A 19,090-nucleotide genomic window follows, 5' to 3' on the forward strand; every position below is an offset into this window, starting at 1 on the left:
GAAACGGCTCAGAGATCAAATAACATGGTTCTGCTTGTAGGGATTAGGCAGAGAGAAGGCAGAATCCAAAGCAAGTGGACCCTCGAAAGCCATCCTATTTTAAGTTAAGATATCTGCTTGTTCTAAAGACCTACTCACATTTGAGATCTTGCTTCGCAGTATATGTTGTCAGTTTGGTTCAAATAAAAATTCGAAAAGAAAAAGACCTACTCACTATCTTTAGCTTTTGACAACTCCTCTTTTCACTGCTTTGAGATAAAATAAGAATTTTTTTTTGAATAGCCTGAAAATCAGATGCCTATAGCCACACATTCAGGAACTGTGATTTTTAAGACCAGAAGTATCAGAGGCATCCATATCTGTCCCCATTTTGACGGACAAACTTAATTAACCTTTGCTACTCTGTTCCAACCTACTGTTTTAGACAAAACCAGTGACCCACAAACAATATGTTACCATCAGAATCTCAATGGCTGCAACACCAAGAGATATAGCCCTATCAGCAGTATCGGGAAATAAACCACTTGGATTAGCTGCTCTAAGAAATATGGATTATATTCATGTCACACATGAGCTGTCAGAAACATTAGGATACTTTTAGCATAAATCAGCAGTGTGAGCGGTATCTTATGAGTCCTGAACATGATAGACTGCCTGGAGGGCAAGGTGAGATGGTCTGCGGCCACCTTCTAAGTGTAAGCACACGTACACATTCATGGCACTTTACACGAACTGGTATTAAAAATCTAAACGCAAGCTGGTGACTGCTGGTGGGCATTCCCAACTCAAGGTGGGCTGCTGGCATGGAAAGGCACTTCCCAGTCCAAAACCACGGTGGAGAGAGGTCATCTCTAAGTAAGCAAAACAAACAAGAATGACCCAAAATCTGTTTCTCTAAATTACACAGAAGTGTGTGTGTGTGTGTGTGTGTGTGTGTGTATGCACGCACATGCACGCATGTGTCTGGGAAGGCACAGAACCATGTGTAAGAACTACAGGCTTAGTTATTTAAATTGGTTAATACTATTAAGACTTAGGACTCCATTCTCTCTAACTTGTCAAGTCTCTGAAAACATTATATAAAATATGTGATATCTTATAAAATGTTGTAAGTTACAAGAAAACATACAACTCCCAAAGCTTCACACAAGGAAAACCAAGAAGTGCTTTCGGTGGGCAGAGATACCATGGGAATGAACGTGCCCTCTGCAGTCATGCAAACCTGGGTTCAAACTCCAGCTCCCACACTTAGCAGCTGTGTGATACTGGCAGTTACCTCATCTGCCTGAGCCTCAGGTTCCTCACCAGAAAAGGGGATGCCAATCTCTGACAGGGCTATGTTTCGGGATTAAGTGGAACGTTAGCTGTGAAACACCCAACACCCTAAGGCTGTTTAACAGCTGTCCTGCTGCACCTTCGCCTTCCACTTCCGCTCAGGGGCCTCCCACTTGTGGGAACATCTGTGAGAGGGTGTCAGTCACACTCGATAACCCTTCTTTGGAGTTTGCTACCCAGTAGCAGAGCCCTTTCGTAGGTATGACAGAGATCTAGTAACAAAGAGGGAGACAGAAAAACCTGCCCATTATATACTTAAAATATTTTAAACACATAAGCATTTTGTTTGATATTTGAAAGGAAAATTCATCCCCTGAAAATTTTCTGCTTTTTAAATTTGAAAAAGTTGAAAAACCAACTCAAGATCGTACACAGCCACTATCACTCACAGAGGCAGGGAGGGCGGGGGAGAGACAGAACATTCCTTCACATTTTTTGCTTACTCAAGACATGCAATTATGTCTGCCTTCCTTATCTCACTATTGGCTGATAAGAACCTGGAACTGCCAAACAGGATGTGATTTAAAAAAAAAAAAAACGGTGTGAAAAATAAAATGAGGAGATAATCCCCCCCTTCCAATCTTCTTATGAACCGCCCCGCCCTAGAGGTTGTGCATGTGCAGGGTGACACCCATAGGGTCGTGGTGTACCCAGCAGGGGGCACTGAGAGCAACGGGTCCTGGGTGCAGGCAATCAGGGCGGCGACTCTCTGTAAAGAATTTTTTAAAAATATAAAACTCACTAAAAGTTAACCTGCTTTTAATGATCACCATGCAGTGAAAATTCTAAACGACAGTGGTTAAATACTGATAACATACTGGTCCTTGCCCCACCTCACTCCATCCCCGGGACACCACTGCACAGAGCCCTCCTTTCCTCAGGACATCACTGCCCGCCCCAGGGAACCTCCAGATTCTGATCACAATAGTGATTACAGAATTTCCAGTGTCCTTTTTCATCCAGCCCACTGTGAGCTGCGCCTTGAGGGTCAGGCTAGCCTAGCTCAGAGCTAGGCCAGGAGCTGGCACTTGATAAATTAATGATCAATGAATATGTGAAGGAGTTTATGTACACACTCTGTAATGTGGTGAAGATTTTTCATAATTCTATTCTTTTTGTACTATTGCATTCCTAATTTTTTTTTTTTTAAGGCAAAGAAGAAAATCAGCTTCTGTTATGCACTGCCTTGATTTTGGTCTTTATTCAACTGAGGGACACATAACAGGCCACAGAAGAATGGACTCCCAAGAAATTTAATAATCACTCATCCACGTACTTAAACGTTCTGAGAAGCAACTAATTTTACATCATATTCATATCTGCTTAACGGGGAAAGAAGTTAAGCTAAACGGGAAGACATAGATATGATTTTGGCAACCAGCCCAACCAAATTGAATCTGAAAGCTTTCAAAAGCTGTGATCTGATTATCTCATTTTTCAAGCAGATTACAGAATCCCCAAGTGACTGTATTATTTACTAACCTGGTGCTATTGTGTCAGAGATCAGGTTGTGTAAAAATCTCACAACAGATTGATATTGTATTTCTTGCTGTCTCCAACCGAATTGTGGAGCAGTCCCTGGAGTACATTAGCCCTTTCCAAGGTTTTCAACTCAATCTACATCAAACTGAACTCCTGTAAGAATGGAAATGTACCTGTAGGACAGCCCAGGATTTATCAGTCTCCTTGAGGTTCTTGAGAATCCGAGGTTACATTCTACCTGGGTTTCCTGAGATGCTACTGGGCCGCTTCAGCCAGGCTGAGAAAACAGTCCCTTAGGATGTTCAGGGCCCAGCCCCTGGCCCTAGATCTTCTCTCAGAGTCACAGCTGCCTTCCCCAGCGCAAGGGTTTCTAGAGACCAGTTCTACTTTCTTTTATAACACACACATTTTTTAAAGCAAAATACTCTGCAAAAATGACTCTACTGTGCACTGCTGTAGTTAAGGAACAGTTCTCAGCCTCACCTCTCACCACCTATCTGAGTTCAGTTTCTAAAATGTCCACCACCTCCTTCAAGCTTTGGTTCCAGATTGAGAGCCACCAGGAATACTGCCACGCAGGTACCAGTTCTTACAAGCAACTGTAAGAATCCCTCAATGCAGGATAGAAAGCATGCAAGTGATTACACTTTATAAAACGAAACAGCAATTCTTTCAGGAAAAGGTGTAATAAAAATCAGATGATGATCATCACTTGCAGTCACGTAGAAGACAACAAAACAGCAATTCCTTCAGGAAAGTGCATCTACACAGGTGGTCGCTTAGAAACAGAAAGTCAGGGCTGCATTAAGTGGGGCTGCAAAGCTCCGGAGGGATTCACCAGATGGCCAGAGGACCACCACTGCCCTCATTGTGTCCGCTGGCCAACAGAAGCTTTCCTTCCTGCAGGATTAAGAATGTGTTATAAGGGCCCAAGAGAATTGGCTTTTTCAGTTCTTCTTAAAAGAGAAGAACTTAATGATGAATTATGCTTCAAAAGAGAAAATTATAGACGTGGCTAAGACTTGACAGGCTGTTTGGGGGAAAGTTCACGGTAGAGGCAATGGGACCCCCAAAGGTGGGGGAGTCTGACGCCTCACTTCACTGTCTTTAAAACTCCTGTGGTCTATTGTAACTTTCACATTTCTTTAAACAGAAGATGCTCCAAGACTGGCCTTCTGACCTCGCAGGGCTTGTCTCCTCATTGTACTGCAAGGCAGGACCTACTTGGGGTGCATGTGAAGGATTCCCACAAAATGGTGGGATAGCATGAGAGTATTCACAAGGCTGCCATAAAAAAGGAAAAGACCAAAGCACTCCTCTGCTTCTCAGGAGTTAAGCTGAGAGTTAAGTTGACGCAATTACTTAAAAAAAAAACACAAAACATATTGAAGACCCTGAAGAACTTTGCTGTTGTCATGGTGACACCATGACTTATGCAGTGGTTTCCAGACTCTCACTGAACTTCAGATGTTTAAAATGTGGGGGGAAAAAGGGGCAGGGGATTCAGAGAGAGTTTTGCCAATGTTTTCTATTGCCAAATGCGTGCCTTCACAAAAAAAGAAATACAGCTATTTAATAGGATCATCACTTTTTTTTCCTTAAGTTGGAGGATATGGTCTCAATAATAACAATTTTTTAAACTGAATAATTTAACTGGGAAAAACCCACCTGTCCTATTTTCCTCGTTTCCCTGTAAATCAGCATAGATAACATCCTGCATATACCATAGTGAACTGCTAGACACATTCCCAATAAAAGAAGGAAGAAGATGACAGCAGCATCCACGACTGGTATCTAAACTGAATAATACACTAAGAACATAAATCAGAACTGGAGGTATTTTTTAGGGGGAAGACAAATGTCAGTATCAACATTTTTCTATGAAATGACTGTCTAACTAGAAACCCCAAAATAAGCAACTATAAAACTATTAGAATTATAAGAGCTCACAAAAGTGGCCAGATGTAAAATAAATACATCACATCACAGTAATGGAACTTGTAACCCTTTTAGTCATCAACAGAAGTCTTTGTCTCTACACTTCCCCTTTCAGAAACCAAATTATGGTCGTTCGCCCTAATAGCCCAAGTCAAATACCACATCTATTTTAATTACCCTTTCCTGAGAAAAAATAAATTGCTTTCAATGTTTTAAATTGAGTATGTTCTTATAAACCCTCCCTGTGTCTGCTTACAAATGTCAGTTTTTCTTTCCAGAGGAAAAAGCCAGTCAGTATCTGTCCAGCAACAGACAGTGACCAATAAAAAAGGAAGCCAGGGCTAGTTTAAGCTGTCGATGACATGGGCAGTGGGATTGGGTGGGCAGCCCACTGGATCATAAGTTATCTGTAGAGAGAGCGCCTGAGCAAGGGTAAGAAGGCGCAGGTTTGGGGCCTGGCTCTCCATCAGCAGCTGTGTTTCTCAGGCAAGTCACTTAACTTGCTCAGCCCAGAATTACCCAGGAGTTTGAGGTGAACAGATGCACATTATCCTGGGGGCCTGATGGTGCAGAGAGGTGGCCTGCGACAAACACAAAAATTTATCTGAAGCCTCCCACTTCATCTTAAAAATTGAAGTGGATTTTGCATTCTACCCCGATGTATTGTTTTTTAAATTATGGGGATATTTAAAAATAATGATTGTTCATTATAATTGCCTCCCTGAGAATGGTTTAAACCTTAGATTCAGATTCCCCCCCCCCCCCCACTGCTGGACCCTCCTGAGAAGTTACCAGGCCACAGAAGTGAAGGGGCTACGGCCACTCCCACCAAGCACGTGCCTAGTAAGTCACTTCTCAACATTCTTTAGCTAACAGGTTGTTCTGATGCTGAGCTACGCTAAGAAAGGGGGAAGCAATGTGAAAACAAGGGCCACTCTCAGGCTGCTCATTATCCCCGTAGGATCAGGCAGGCAGTCAAACAGCTTTCATTTATTAAGTGCCCTGAGGGGCCTCTGGCCCTCAGCCAGCCAAAGGTGCTGGAGCGCCACACCAAGGATCCTCGCACAGGGGCGCCTTCCTCTGTGCTCCAAGGCGCGGGTGCCAGAAGCTGGTCTCCTTCCTGCCTCCATCTCAGTTTCAAATCCAGGCCTACTTAGATGGTCCCCAACTTCCCTTCTCATTTTCCAGGTGGTAACAGCGGCCTTCCCGCAAGACCCACTCTTCTCATTTTTGTCTGTTTGGTTTCGTGGTAGATCCCTAGCACATAGTAGTAGGACCGCCATGCATGTTTGTTTAACACATGAATGCATTCCAGTGAGGTGCATAATCATAAATGGGCAAGCATATTCACCAGACACTTCAGACTGAGCCCAAAATAACCACCAGAGGAATGAAATGACCTATGTTGCCATTTGACCACACCCCAACTGTGGTCGGAATGTGACTACACATCTGGTGGCACAAGCTTCCGAAAAGCAATCTAAGAGGGCGCCTGCCATAGGGGCTGAAAGGAGATGCCAGGTACAGCTCTGAGTCCTCCCATATTTATTTCTGTTCACTTGATATGCAGCTCTCCCTTGTCAACCTGGTACAACATGTTTATTTAAGAGATAATGTTGCCGTGGAGGAGTGCACAAGGCAATAAACAGCTTTTGCAGGCAATTAAATGCAGAAGTGAAATTGAGCCGCTGGTCAGTGGAACCAGCCATTCATCGTGAGTTTGTTCCAGTGTCACAAATGTTATTCCTGTTTCACAACAGGACAGGAATGTATGATTGGGCCACAAATCTCCAAGGTTGGAGACAGATCTAAAGCAATTACAGCAGCTCTCAGCACGCAGGGCATTAACAGGAAAGGACCTTGGGATTCTGGGATGCCAACCTGCTTTGTCTTTCCTTAGAGGTTCTGCACTTAGTACATGCTCAATAATTATTTGCGGCTTGCTTGATTTTATAGGGAGACTTATTATATGAAGTCTCAACTCTACAATTTCTTTCTGCAAATAATTCAATACCCTCACTACAAATCTCTAAGATGTCTAGCTTTAAAAAATGATGATGATCTACACTAGAAGTCAATTTTTTTCTAGGAATCAGAAAGGAGCTGTCTGTTGAAAAACATTCATATTGTTCCCTCAGCATACATTGATATACAAAGCAGCAAGGGAAGGAGGATAATATAAAATGGTGACTCACTCTGGTCAAGAGTTAAAAATAACTCTTGGGGTGGAAAGTGGGGTGTCTTAGCAATAGAGAGTCAAGAAAGTAGATGGCGGTGTGGGGGTGGCAGCCAGTTAGCTCAGCTGGTTAGAGCGGTGCTCTTAACAACAAGGTTGCCAGTTCGAGCCCCACATGGGCTACTGTGAGCTGCGCCCTCCACAACTAGATTGAAACAACTACTTGACTTGGAGCTGATGGGTCCAAGAAAACACACTTAAATAAATAAAAGTTAAAAAAAAAATAAAGAAAGCCGATAGTGGAGACTGCTCTTCAGGTGCAGCTGTGGAACACCTTCCACAAAGAAGACTGAAACACATGGCAACAACCAAGGGGGATCCTCCACCTATCCCTCTTCTGGAAGCCTCCACCAGTAGGGAGCAAGGTATTGTCCGAAGATCAGAGCCAGGGCACCTTCCTGAAACAGCAGAAACATCAAGAGCTGGGCAAGGCCACATGCCAGACCACTGCCCCTTATACCTCTGCCCTCACAACTCTGATTAAAAGATGAGCCATCCAGTTCCTATCCCTTAAACACTGGTTATAACTATGTATTATCTGTAGGTGTTCACTATTTAATTAATACTTCTTTATAACATATGCATCTTAACAAACATATTTTGCACCATCATAATCTTTGTCTACGCTTTCAGTTTTGTATTTCCTACATGGATCAAATTCTTCCCCAACTCCAATAAAATTATTCCACATACATTCATACTTGGTCCACATTCACATTTTATAGTCCTTTAATGATAACTAAAATGTGCATTATGAGAACCCTATGATTTCACTGATATGTGGTATATAAACCAAAAACAACAAAAGAACAAGACAAACAAATGAGAAACAAAAACTCATAGACACAGACAATAGTTTAGTGGTTACCAGAGGGTAAGGGGGGTGGAGGGTGGGAGATGAGGGTAAGGGGGATCAAATATATGGTGATGTAAGGAGAAATGACTCTGGGTGGTGAACACACAATGGGATTTATAGATGATGTAATACAGAATTGTACACCTGAAACTACGTAATTTCATTAACAATTGTCACCCCAATAAATTTTTAAAAATTTTTTTTAAATGTGCATTATGTATACCCTATCTTGTTACAACAGGGATCTGAGGTATCTAACTAAAATACATATGAACAAGAGGCTGAAAATTAAAAAGATTAAAAAACAGAGCAGAGCCAAGTAAAAATAATGATTAATGAAACAAATTCACTACCGTTAATATTGGCATAGCATTTCTTGGTGTACAAAGAAACTTCCACAGTAATGATCTACTTCAGTCATTACCTTGCCTCATGTACCTATTCCACAATCCTGTGAAGGTAGTACTATGCTCACTTTACAGACAAAAAAAAGCAACCCTGAGATTCAAAGGGTTAAGTATTTTGCTCAAGGCTTGAGGCAAATTAGACTTGAATATGGATCTTCTCGTGCCAGATTCCATGTTCCTCAAAGCACTTCATATTGTTCCCCTCACTAAACAGGCCTGGTTTCCAGTCTAGGCTCTGCCATCCACTAGCTGTGAGTGCTAGGCCAATCCCTTCAGCTCTGGACCTCAGTTTTCTCTCTAGCAACATGAGGCCGGGGTGTAAACTAGAGCTCTGTAAGATCCATTTCAGTTCTGATAATCACTGGACTGATTTTCACCTGTCATTTTGCAAATTGATGGCTTATATCTACGTTGGCTCTTGTAATTTTAATCTAAGGGTTTATTTTCAAGAAAACTAATTTTTGTGAACATGACTACAATGTTGTAAGTCAAACTTGCACTTACATTTGGTTACAAGGTTAATCCACAGACTTGTAAAATGTCACTTTGAAGGGATGGAGTCACCATATGTTAGGATCATTTTTTACGTTATACACACACATTGCAGGTGCACCTAGATATGCTTTGTTGATAATCACATTCACAGAAAATTTGTATGCAGATTCAAAAGCACCTTCCAAATAGCAAGGAACCCAGCATATTTTAAACACTAATGGCCGAGAAGGTGCATTTCAGAAAAGCAATGGAGGCTCTATTCTCAGCCATCTACAATAGCCACACATTAGTACTATTCTAGAAGTTTCTGCTTAGTTCCAGCTTTGACAAGTAAAGAAAGAAAATCAGCAAAGGGTTCCAAGGAGATCCCCAATGAAAAACAAAGGACTTAGGTAGAAATTCCAAGCCCTAAAAAGGGCCTCTGTATTCGTACTTACTTGATGGCAGTTTCCATAGTCCTGAGTTTATTGCAGACCCAGTGATAAGGGGATAGTGCTGAGAAACACAATTTGGAGCCAGAAAGATACAGATTCAAACTCCAGCTCTCCCGTTTGGAGGCTGTGTGACCATGGCTAAGTCAGATTCCTGAGTCTCAGTATCCTCACCTATAAAAAGGAGACAATACTATCTGCCTCCTCGGAGTATGAGGGAGATTTACTGCTCATTGTTGGTGTTATTATTTACTAAGAGGAATGACACCAACCACAGTTGCAGAGGAGGACCAATGTCTGCAAAGCAATTTGTTATATGAGACTATGTTACCAAAGGTGACTGGATGAAATAATAGAAAGGCTTAAGCCCAGCCCTCCAGGAAAACAAACTCGTATGTTAAATGATGCCTCAGCATCTCTCCTAGGCCTCAGACCAGGGCCACTTCTCTCTCGTCTAGTAAGCGGTGGTTTAGAGAAGGCATGAACAGTATCAACACTGCATGCCGCGCAATAGGACTAAGCAAGTGTGGGTAAGGTGTTTCCTCCCACCTTTGCAAGCCGGGGTACCACAACCTACTTAGGGGAATCCTTCCTTGCACACAGTGGCTGAGGCAGCTCCCCAAGACCAGCAACCCCGCCATTCAAGACAACCCTTCTCCTCCTGGCTATCCTCAAGAAGGGGCCTTGGTAAGGGACCTCCAAGGAAATCCAAGGCCTCTGCCATTCCCTTCCCAGGTTTCCCAGGTAGAGTAAGAATAAATATTAGTGTGTCAGGCATCATATGCCATCATATGCCTTCTGAAAGATTTTGGGAAAGTAGACGGTAAATTAATTTAGGAGATTTCTGGCTCTGCTGGAAAGCTGATTATGAGCTTTCTTTAAGAAAACACTTAAGATTTTTCTTTTTCATCCTTTTTTTCATAAGACCAGCAGGTTCACAGACCCTCCTGCTTTATCCTTGAAGCCTGGAAGCAACCAGAGAACCAGGACACTCCAATAGTAGACCCTGGTTCTTGGGAATCTGCAGGATGAGCTGGGTTTTTCAGAACCACAAGATACTTTTTTATCCTTTCAGAGAGGAGAGTCTCTAGTAGAAATCAACCTAAAACCTGTCCCAAATCATAAAATCCAGCTGGTACTCTGACAGACCTGTAGGGGTGCAGCTTAAAGACCCATAAATCATCGCCTTTCTTTTACATTCACATTACCTCTCAATTCTAACATCAAAATGCTTTAAACTCCCTTTTTTAAAAGTATGATTCTAAAAATAAAATGTATGGAAAATATATAAAACTGTGTAGCCCAGGGGATTAAAGCTCATATTAATGTGCTGGAAAAGTCAGATCCCTAAGGGTAGTGAGAGAATCCAAAAAAAATGGGGTGTTTTGAATATTAACTACCCCATGCCTAAAAAATGCAAAATGGAATAGAATTACTCAGAAAAAAAATTCATCTCACATTTTCTTAAAAGTGGATATAAGAAGGTCAAAGAGTTGCCTTAAACTCTAAGATGTATGCACTGCGTCGTGCTGGAATCAAAGCCCAGCTGAGAAAGCCTGACTATGGTAAATGCATCCAAACTGAGAACAGTTCTCCCAGAATCGGAACATCTTACAGTTGGAGTGGGGTGTGGCAGTGTTGAGTCCCAGCACTCACGTGTACATATTCCCACAACAGGGGAATCCCACCTGTAAATGCTTCTGGTGCCTTGGATCTGCTGCTAACATAGTGGCATGATGGAAATGGTTAACACTGAGGGAGCAGAACAGCTCTAGATAAATGTTTCTTCCCTGACATTGCAAAATGCTTTGTTTTACCCCAAACATTAAAAGCTCTTGATTCAACACTTTTAAAAATGCGTACTTAAGAATACGAAAGACTGACCTCCATTCCCAGCTAAAACGCACCCAAGTAATAAATAAATAATGCACCGACGTTGGCCCAGCACAGCAGTCACCTAATTCCTTTCCTTACCTTTCTTCCACCAAACATACAGATTATAACACTTCTCCTTCCTAGGGTGCAAATCCATCACGAAGCTTACCCCCACCCAGAAGGCTGCACCCAGCATTTTCTAAGCTGCTCAAAGGTAGTTGGGGCAAGACTGCAGGAGAGGGGGCGTCCTACAGTAAGTGACTTGTGAATCTGACTCCAGCCACTGGGTATGTATGCCAAATAACTCTGAAAAATGACAAGAGTAAAATTTGAAACAAACAAACAAACATATGCATATTTCTTTACAACTCCTTGCAGCCAACTTCTGGGTTAAATGATGTTATAGGTAAAGTGAAAAATTCTTCACATGTTTTGTATAATGTGCACACATGCAAGCCGAGGTGTGGGTGCGTAGGGGTGGGTGTCACATATTCACTTCACCCTCTGGATGACATCTTACCTGCCACTGGTTTCCTGTCTGACCAGGTACATAAGGTGCTGGGAGGCTCCGAAGGCTGTTCTTCACGGGGGACCCCCCGAGGGGGCTTCCCACATCCCCAGAAGTGGAGTCGGCAGCCAAGGCCATGGAGTACTGTGGGTAGTTGTACAGGTTGTTGTAGTAAGGGAACAGGGGCGGCTGGTAGAAGCTGCTGTAGTAGGTCGAGTCTGAAACCAGATCAGCTGTGTTCTCCACATGCCCTCTGCTGGTGACAGTAGGAACATCTTGGATGACCATACGTCCCTCTAGAAAGAAAAAGAAAAGGCCAACATGGTATTGATCTGGAGAGCCACAAAACTTGACCTCTAAACCTCGTCAACACACGGCCATTCTCCTCAAGAACGGCAGAACAAGGCACCTGGGCGTGCTGCCTCTTCTGCAGCCAAACCAAAGGGGGGCTTCTGAGGTTGGCATAATCCTGGGCAGACGACAGACTCTTGCTGATTATTTTTACTGAGAATACCAAACACATTTTAAGGGTCATTTTAATTATGTGAAGCCTGACCAGTAAGTTCTACCCAGAAATTCCTATCCTAATGTCAAGAAATTAGAGATCAAATCTAGTTAACCTGTCTGTCTACAGCACGCTTACAACAAAATTAACTGGACCTCATTTTCATAAGACAATAAAAGGAATCCCAGCACCCTTACTATGGTAGCCACATAGATATATCAGAAAGCCAAGGCAAGAGGTTAAGAGTTTAAGCAAACATCGTTTCTTGACTTCTTTCCACAGCTGACACCTTATCCTTCTGAAGTCTGGACAACGGTGTAGACCAGGGGTAGACAAACTTCTGTAAAGGGTCAGTTAGTAAATATTTTAAGCTCTGTGGGCCATTCAGTTGCAGAATATACAGGCTGTTTTGTAGTTTGTGTTACAATAAAACTTTATTCACAAACACGGCAGTGGGCAGACATGGCCTCCAGACTATATATACCATAGCTTGCCAGCCCAGGGCCTAGACTTTAAAACTGTGTCAATTCCAACAAGTAATGGAATGGACTCCAATGGACATTTGTTAAAACAATGTCCCAAGAGTTGGTCCAGGTGCCTGACATGGCTACAAGGTGTCAGGATGCCCCTGCCCAATGGTAGTCTACAGTCTAGGATGAAAGATATTATGAGATTACAAAGAATAACAGGATTATCATTATCATGCAGGCACACCCGTAAACCTTTACAGAAATGCAAAGGCAGGAATTAGATGAAAAATGTGAAGAAGAGAGTAATGAGAAAAGGGCCGCAAGGACAAAGGAGTGGAAGCAGGAATGTGAAAGGAGAACTGGGGAGTGATGGACGGGGCACCAGGTTGAAGAATTGAGTGAAAACATGGAAAGCGAGGTCCAGTCTGAGAAGTGGGCTGAAGCGGGTGGGAGTGGGGAAGCCTCAGTCCAGCGCTTTGGCCTCTTGTCAGCGTGTGACGGGGACCACTGAGGATTTCTGAGCAAGGAGCAGAGACGGCAAGAGCTGTGCTTTGGGGTGATTTATCTGATGGCAATTCTCAAGACGAGTGAAGGGAAGAGAGACCCGCAGCAGGGAGATCCCCTAGGGAGACACTGAAGTAGTCAGGGAGAGACCTAGAGGACTCATGGGGGAGAGGGGACGGGACCTGTGCCAGGAACCCGCCAGGGACATGCGGGAGACAGAACTCAACAGAACGGGAGGACGGATGGGACATCAGGATTTAAGATGCAGGAGGTGAAGAAACGTAAAGCAGATGTTGGGAAGAGCAGGAAGCCTGTGGTAGAGGAGCGGGAGGTGGTAAGTTCTGCTTATTCAAGATGCCAGAGAGACACACAAGTGGGGGAGATGAATGAGGGTGAGAAACTTGACACTTGAGCTCATGGGAGAGGCTGAGGTTAGATGCTGAGATTCAGGAGTCACCACCAGGAGATGCCAGCTCTGTCTGGGGAGAACAGGAGGGAGTCGTTACAGAAGAGCATGTTCTGAGAGAAGAGAGTCAAGGCTGAAGTCATGCAGAACTGAGGAGAAATGCAATGTCCCGGAGGCCAAAGTTGATGTGGATTGAGGAGGGGGCAGGTTGTGCTGCCACCTGCTGCTAAGAGATCAAGCAAAATGAGTTCTGGGCAAGACCAACAGCAGGATAGGTCGTTAGGGCCTATGAGAAGGCAAGGAGCAGGTAAGCACCGAGGAGACAGAAGCCATGATCCTTCTGTCTGGCCAAAAGGTAAGACCCAGCAAGCCGTGCCATGCCTGCTGGCTCACCTTTGCACCCCGTGCCCAGCGTGCTGCCGGACACACGTGGTACATATTTGTAGAAGAGATCAACGAACAGTGGTTTTTTAGGTACCCTGGCATCAAAATAAATGTGAGGAAATAAATAGAGGCTGCAGGGAACAAGAAGATGTTGTTATTTCATTTTTAAAACATACAGAAGGGTTGGGCATACGCAGGCAGGGAGAAGAAGCCAATGGAGACAGATTCCCAGAACAAGCAATGCACGGCCCAGAGCAGGTGCTGAGAAGTGTCCATCGGCTGAATGTGTGGAAAGAGAAAGAGAAAACGCATGTGAGTGTGTGTGTGTGTGTGTGTGTGTGTGTGTGTGTGTGTGTGGCGGGGGCGGGCATGACTAAAAGTGCAAGGTTTGGGTGAGATCTACAAAACGTATTTTTACCGGCTCATTTTAAAGTCAGCACTAACGTCTCTTCTCTGAAAGGATACCACTTCCATCCACGTTTGGCTCGTGTCAATGCACTGTCATGCCACTATTTTATTATATTTCTTCCCTTTCTTCTCTCCTCCTTTTCCCAACTAATGAGATGAGACATTCCAACTCCATTATTCTATACCATGTCTGGAGAAGGTACATGTCACTCTCTCTTCCTCAACTTCCCCACTGATCCTTTTCTCATATGTGAAACACCAATATAGTGACATCATTGGTGGTGTTCACTACCTAATTCTTTTGTTTGCAATGCCGTGTCTTTATAGTTTACCTTGATTATAAGAGCAATAGAAACTGCCAAAATGATAAATTACACGGATGTCTAAACCAGAAAAGGAATGAAAGACATGTTCTTATCACCCAGTCATAAGCATCTAGGGGGACATCTGTATACGACCTCACAGACACTGAGGCAGGCATTTTAAATGTGTATCTCTACCCCTGCTGTGGAAAAATGCTGGATATCTCTTAGAGCCTGCCTGTCAAAAGCAAGGCTCTTTTACAAAATATGAAATACAGGAGCAGATAAAGAATTAAGTAGAAACACAAAGACTACAGCATTCTAGGATTAAGGCACAGGTTCCTGAATTTCTGCATCATAACTTTAGTCAGGACCTTTTATGAGGCCTCAGTTTGTTCAGCAACAAAATGATGTAATAACTCTCAACGTGACAAGAGAATGGCTTCAACAGACTAAAGTAAACCTCAAATAAAAAGCTATGTCACATCACAGCAAGGATTTGTTTAGCTACAGCTGATTGTAATTAATAAACACCTTTCCACAACCATATTTCATTTCCTCCTTCAAGTTATACTGAATTGTAAGAATAAATTTGAACAAAAGAATAAATTAAGATATATATTGGAAATGTTTCATTTCATACCAGTATTTAAATAAAAAATCATTTGAGCTCATAAGAGTAGATGCATAAATATTTTACACTCTTAAAACGTTTAAGCACTCTTAAAAAGTGACATTTTTAAAAATACTGAGAGAGAGCACCTGGATCCAAAGATACATGAAACTACCAAAATGTGAATTTTATAAATCACCGAACAGAATTTTAAAGTTCCAAATTAAAACCCTTGGTCAATGTTAAAAACAGCTGTATGACTCCCAGCCTCTTTGTGCATGGAAAACTCCCAAGGTAGAAACGCACATCCATCAAAGCACATGTGTCTAAGCCAGTGCTGCTCAGAGTATGGTCACCGAATCAGCAGCATCCGCATAAGCTGGGAACTTACAGAAATAACTCATTCTCGGAGCCCACCCCGGACCCCGAGTCTGAAACTCTGACGGTCAGGCCCAGCAATCTGAGTTTTAGCTCTAAGTAGATTTGCATACACTCAAAAGATGGAGAACCATTGGTCTCCTCTAAAGACTCAAAGCAATTTCTCCATAAATTATCCCCTTGGCTGCATCACTGTGACAGTCCTGGCTGGCTATCCAAGATGAGTATACAAATGAATTCCACTGAATAAAGATGGGCTGCCACTTACATCACCACTGACCTCGGACCACAAATCGTGGGTGCTGTACATACGTGGCTGCCCAATGGTTCTGATTTTCATGGCCTACACCCAGGCTTCCTTCATTTATTCTAACCACAAAAGCTTAATTCATCCATTAAAAGAAAGCTTATTTCATCTCTTAGGCACCTACTATTTGCCAGGCACTTTATTAGGTATAATATCACAGAGTCAAACTTTAGTATTCCTCATAAGGCTTCCAGACAATCCAGAGGAGCAGGTAACACAAAATCACTTATTCTTGACCTTAAGTTGTATTTATATTTGATTCATTCATTAATTATCATATAACAACTATGTCCAAACCTTTGCTTTAGATGCCAAACACACAAAGAAACACTGAAAATGTTTCATTTCTTAAGAATGTGCCATCTATTTGGGGGAAAAAAATTAAGCATAGAAACCTTCAATGCAATAGTCTAATTGCCACAAGGACAGTTAGGCAGATGTCACCATCAGCAAAAGCCGTGGAGACATGAGCCAGGATGGGGGTGATTTAGAGAGATGGTGGGGGTGTGGAGGCACTCAACAGAGGAGAATAATATATCACCGGGATCACGAAGGGGGAAAAAGACATGTTCCAGGGACAGTGACCAGACGAGCCTGGCTGGAGTGTGAGTTCATGTCAAGGGACAACAGATGATGAGAATGGAAAGTTACACGGGGTTAAATTGTGGAGGGCCTTGAATGTGAATGCCAGCCAAGGACTTCTGATTTCTCCTCAGGCTGCAGGGAGTCAACGAAGGTTTTCAGAGCAAGGGGGTAACATAAAAACGTTCCAGAAAAATTAATCTGACCCAAGCACAAAATAAATAGGAGAATAAAAAGGCAGGAGAATAGACAAGGCTAGAACAGTCAATTCTGTATATGTAGCATGTATATATGCTTTACAGATCAGAACAGACTAGGCTCTTTAAATACTTAGGCCTGAAAGGTAACTACAATATTTCCCTGAAAATAAGACCTAGCCAGACTATCAGCCTACTGCGTCTTTTGGAGCAAAAATTAATATAAGACCCAGTCTTATTTTAATATGAGACCCAGTATAATATTGTAATATAATGTAATATAATACCGGGTCTTATATTAATTTTTGCTCCAAAAGACGCATTAGAGCTGATGGTCTTATGTGCATTAGAGCTGATGGTCTTATTTTCGGGGAAACATGATATGAGCTTGCATACAGAGGCTGTGGTAATAGGGGGAAAAAATGAACCTCATGAAAATCACTGGCATGTCTGGTGTTCTGGGAATTCCCTTCAAATAACCAAGTTATACTGGTATTACCCATCACCCAGGGACCAGGGAAGCCACCCAGCTCTCCTTTCAGACCCTTGTTCAACTGCTGAGTGACATGATATTCACTCCATCCTGAGAAGGAACATACATACAGCTCTTGCCTACACTGACGGAGGGTAAGAATATATATAAGTAGAATAAGCCATCTTTCCAACCTGTGCTACAGCAGAATTCCCAGAAGAGTAATTAGAGATATTCTCTTCAATACTGGATGTCATCAAAGCTGTTGAGTCAGACTTAGTGTCACTATTAGCTGGAGATAAACCTGATAGTAAGATTTCTAACTTTTAGGCCACAAAATATATAAAGTTACCATATACATTTTGAAATCTGTATATCATCAAAAGTGGTTTTTCATGTACAATCTCTTAATAGGCTACTAATCATTTTCGGAATCACAGAAAAACAAACAAACAACCCAGTAGAAACGGACAGCTGGTACTACAGACCTGAGCTGAATGCACCCACATGTGTCAGTGCCCTCATTGTGACTGGTTCCTCTTGCCCGGCCCATGCCTAACGCACACTGACGGGGGTGTTTCAACTGCATGGCCAGTATGACTAAGTACAAAGACTACCGGAGTATACTGAAAAGGAAACATGCTAGGGAGTTTGCTGGAAATCCTTTCTTTAAAATTATAGTTGCTACACATTATTGTATTAGTTTTAGGTGTACAACATAGTGATTCAACATTTATATACCTTACGATGTCATCACCACGATAAGTCTAGTAACCATCTGTCACCATACAAAGCTATATTCCAGGTCTCACTCTTTATGTTTCTAGAATAAAAACTGATCAAGATTCCTTAACAATGATATGAATAATAAGAGACAGCTCAACAGCGTTGTTCCCAAGAAAACGTGGTAGCTTTCTTAACCAAGGGGTGGATCCCCTTACAGGAATTACCAACTTAGGTCCCCTGCCAAGATGCAAAGTATGAAGTTAGATGGTTTAAGTGTCATCACTTATTACTGGTATAGTCCTAATTTGTGCTTTAAGGAAAAAAAATCAGCAGGACTGGATTCAACAGCTAGGAGAGGAACTGGAGAAGCAAGTATCTAGACGCATGACCAACAGCATTCATCAGCAGAGACATTGCTTGCAGACTCGATCACTTCTTAGTCCAATACTCATTATTTGTGGCTCCATACATTTACCTTCCACAGTCCAGTTCTTTGATAAGGCTTCCCAATCCCTCTGCTACTTTTTTTGCACTAACATATGCAGCGTGAAATATGATTCACTCCTTCATGAGAGATCAATGCCACGTGATAAATGCCCTTATTGATCTTGCAGTCTTATACGCTGGTCTCCCGGCCCACGGCATATTAATAGTAGTTAACCAGTAATTCATTTTAAGGTATGCGAAGGTTTTTTCCCCCACTCTTCTCTAGTGTCAAGACTCCCAGAGTGGCTGCACTTTTGAGTCCTTTATCTTCAAACCTGGAGCCATACTCCCTTCTCAATGACAAAACCAAATCTCAGTTTCCTATATCGAAGGTCACATATGAAACCAAAATTTACAATTTACAATATGATTATTTGGGATTCACACTGATCTCATATAAATGGTTAATTAGGTATAACAGGTTTTGTCTTTGTAATCCATACCTCACATGGAGCCTGTCCTACTTAGTTTCTAGTTTTAAGCGTTACCAGTTTTTTACTGCTAAACCTGAGATAGCAAAATTAACTAACATGTTGTGCTGAATGCTAGGAGGGTGCAGAAAAAGTACAAGTCACTTTCCCCCATTTATTTTTCTTGAGGAAAATTAAGGTCTTAACAAAGAGTCCATGTCATTCGATGATGGCACGTCATGGAATCCAGAGGGTGGCAGTGGGGTGTGCCTTCACTGCAACATGAAGGCTTAATTTACTCAGCTCCCTGCTTTTAGCATTATTTTCTGCAGGGCAACCCTGGGTCCAAACTAATCAGTTCCTAGCATTTCCTAGAC

The 19,090-nt window shown here is 42.5% G+C and overlaps 1 protein-coding gene across 1 annotated transcript in view; it reads right to left on the reverse strand.

Moving 5' to 3' along the window:
• DMRT1 (doublesex and mab-3 related transcription factor 1) overlaps window positions 1–19,090 on the reverse strand; it is a gene marked incomplete at both ends in the record, with an annotated part of 95,620 nt that overhangs the window by 46,815 nt on the left and 29,715 nt on the right. The window contains one exon of the mRNA XM_081066471.1: window positions 11,576–11,859. Within this exon, the coding sequence (XP_080922597.1) occupies window positions 11,576–11,859 (284 nt within the window). The remainder of the gene's footprint in view (window positions 1–11,575; window positions 11,860–19,090) is intronic.

The sequence above is a fragment of the Rhinolophus hipposideros genome (genome assembly GCF_964194185.1).
Source record: "Rhinolophus hipposideros genome assembly, chromosome: 11".
Lineage (NCBI taxonomy): Eukaryota > Metazoa > Chordata > Mammalia > Chiroptera > Rhinolophidae > Rhinolophus > Rhinolophus hipposideros.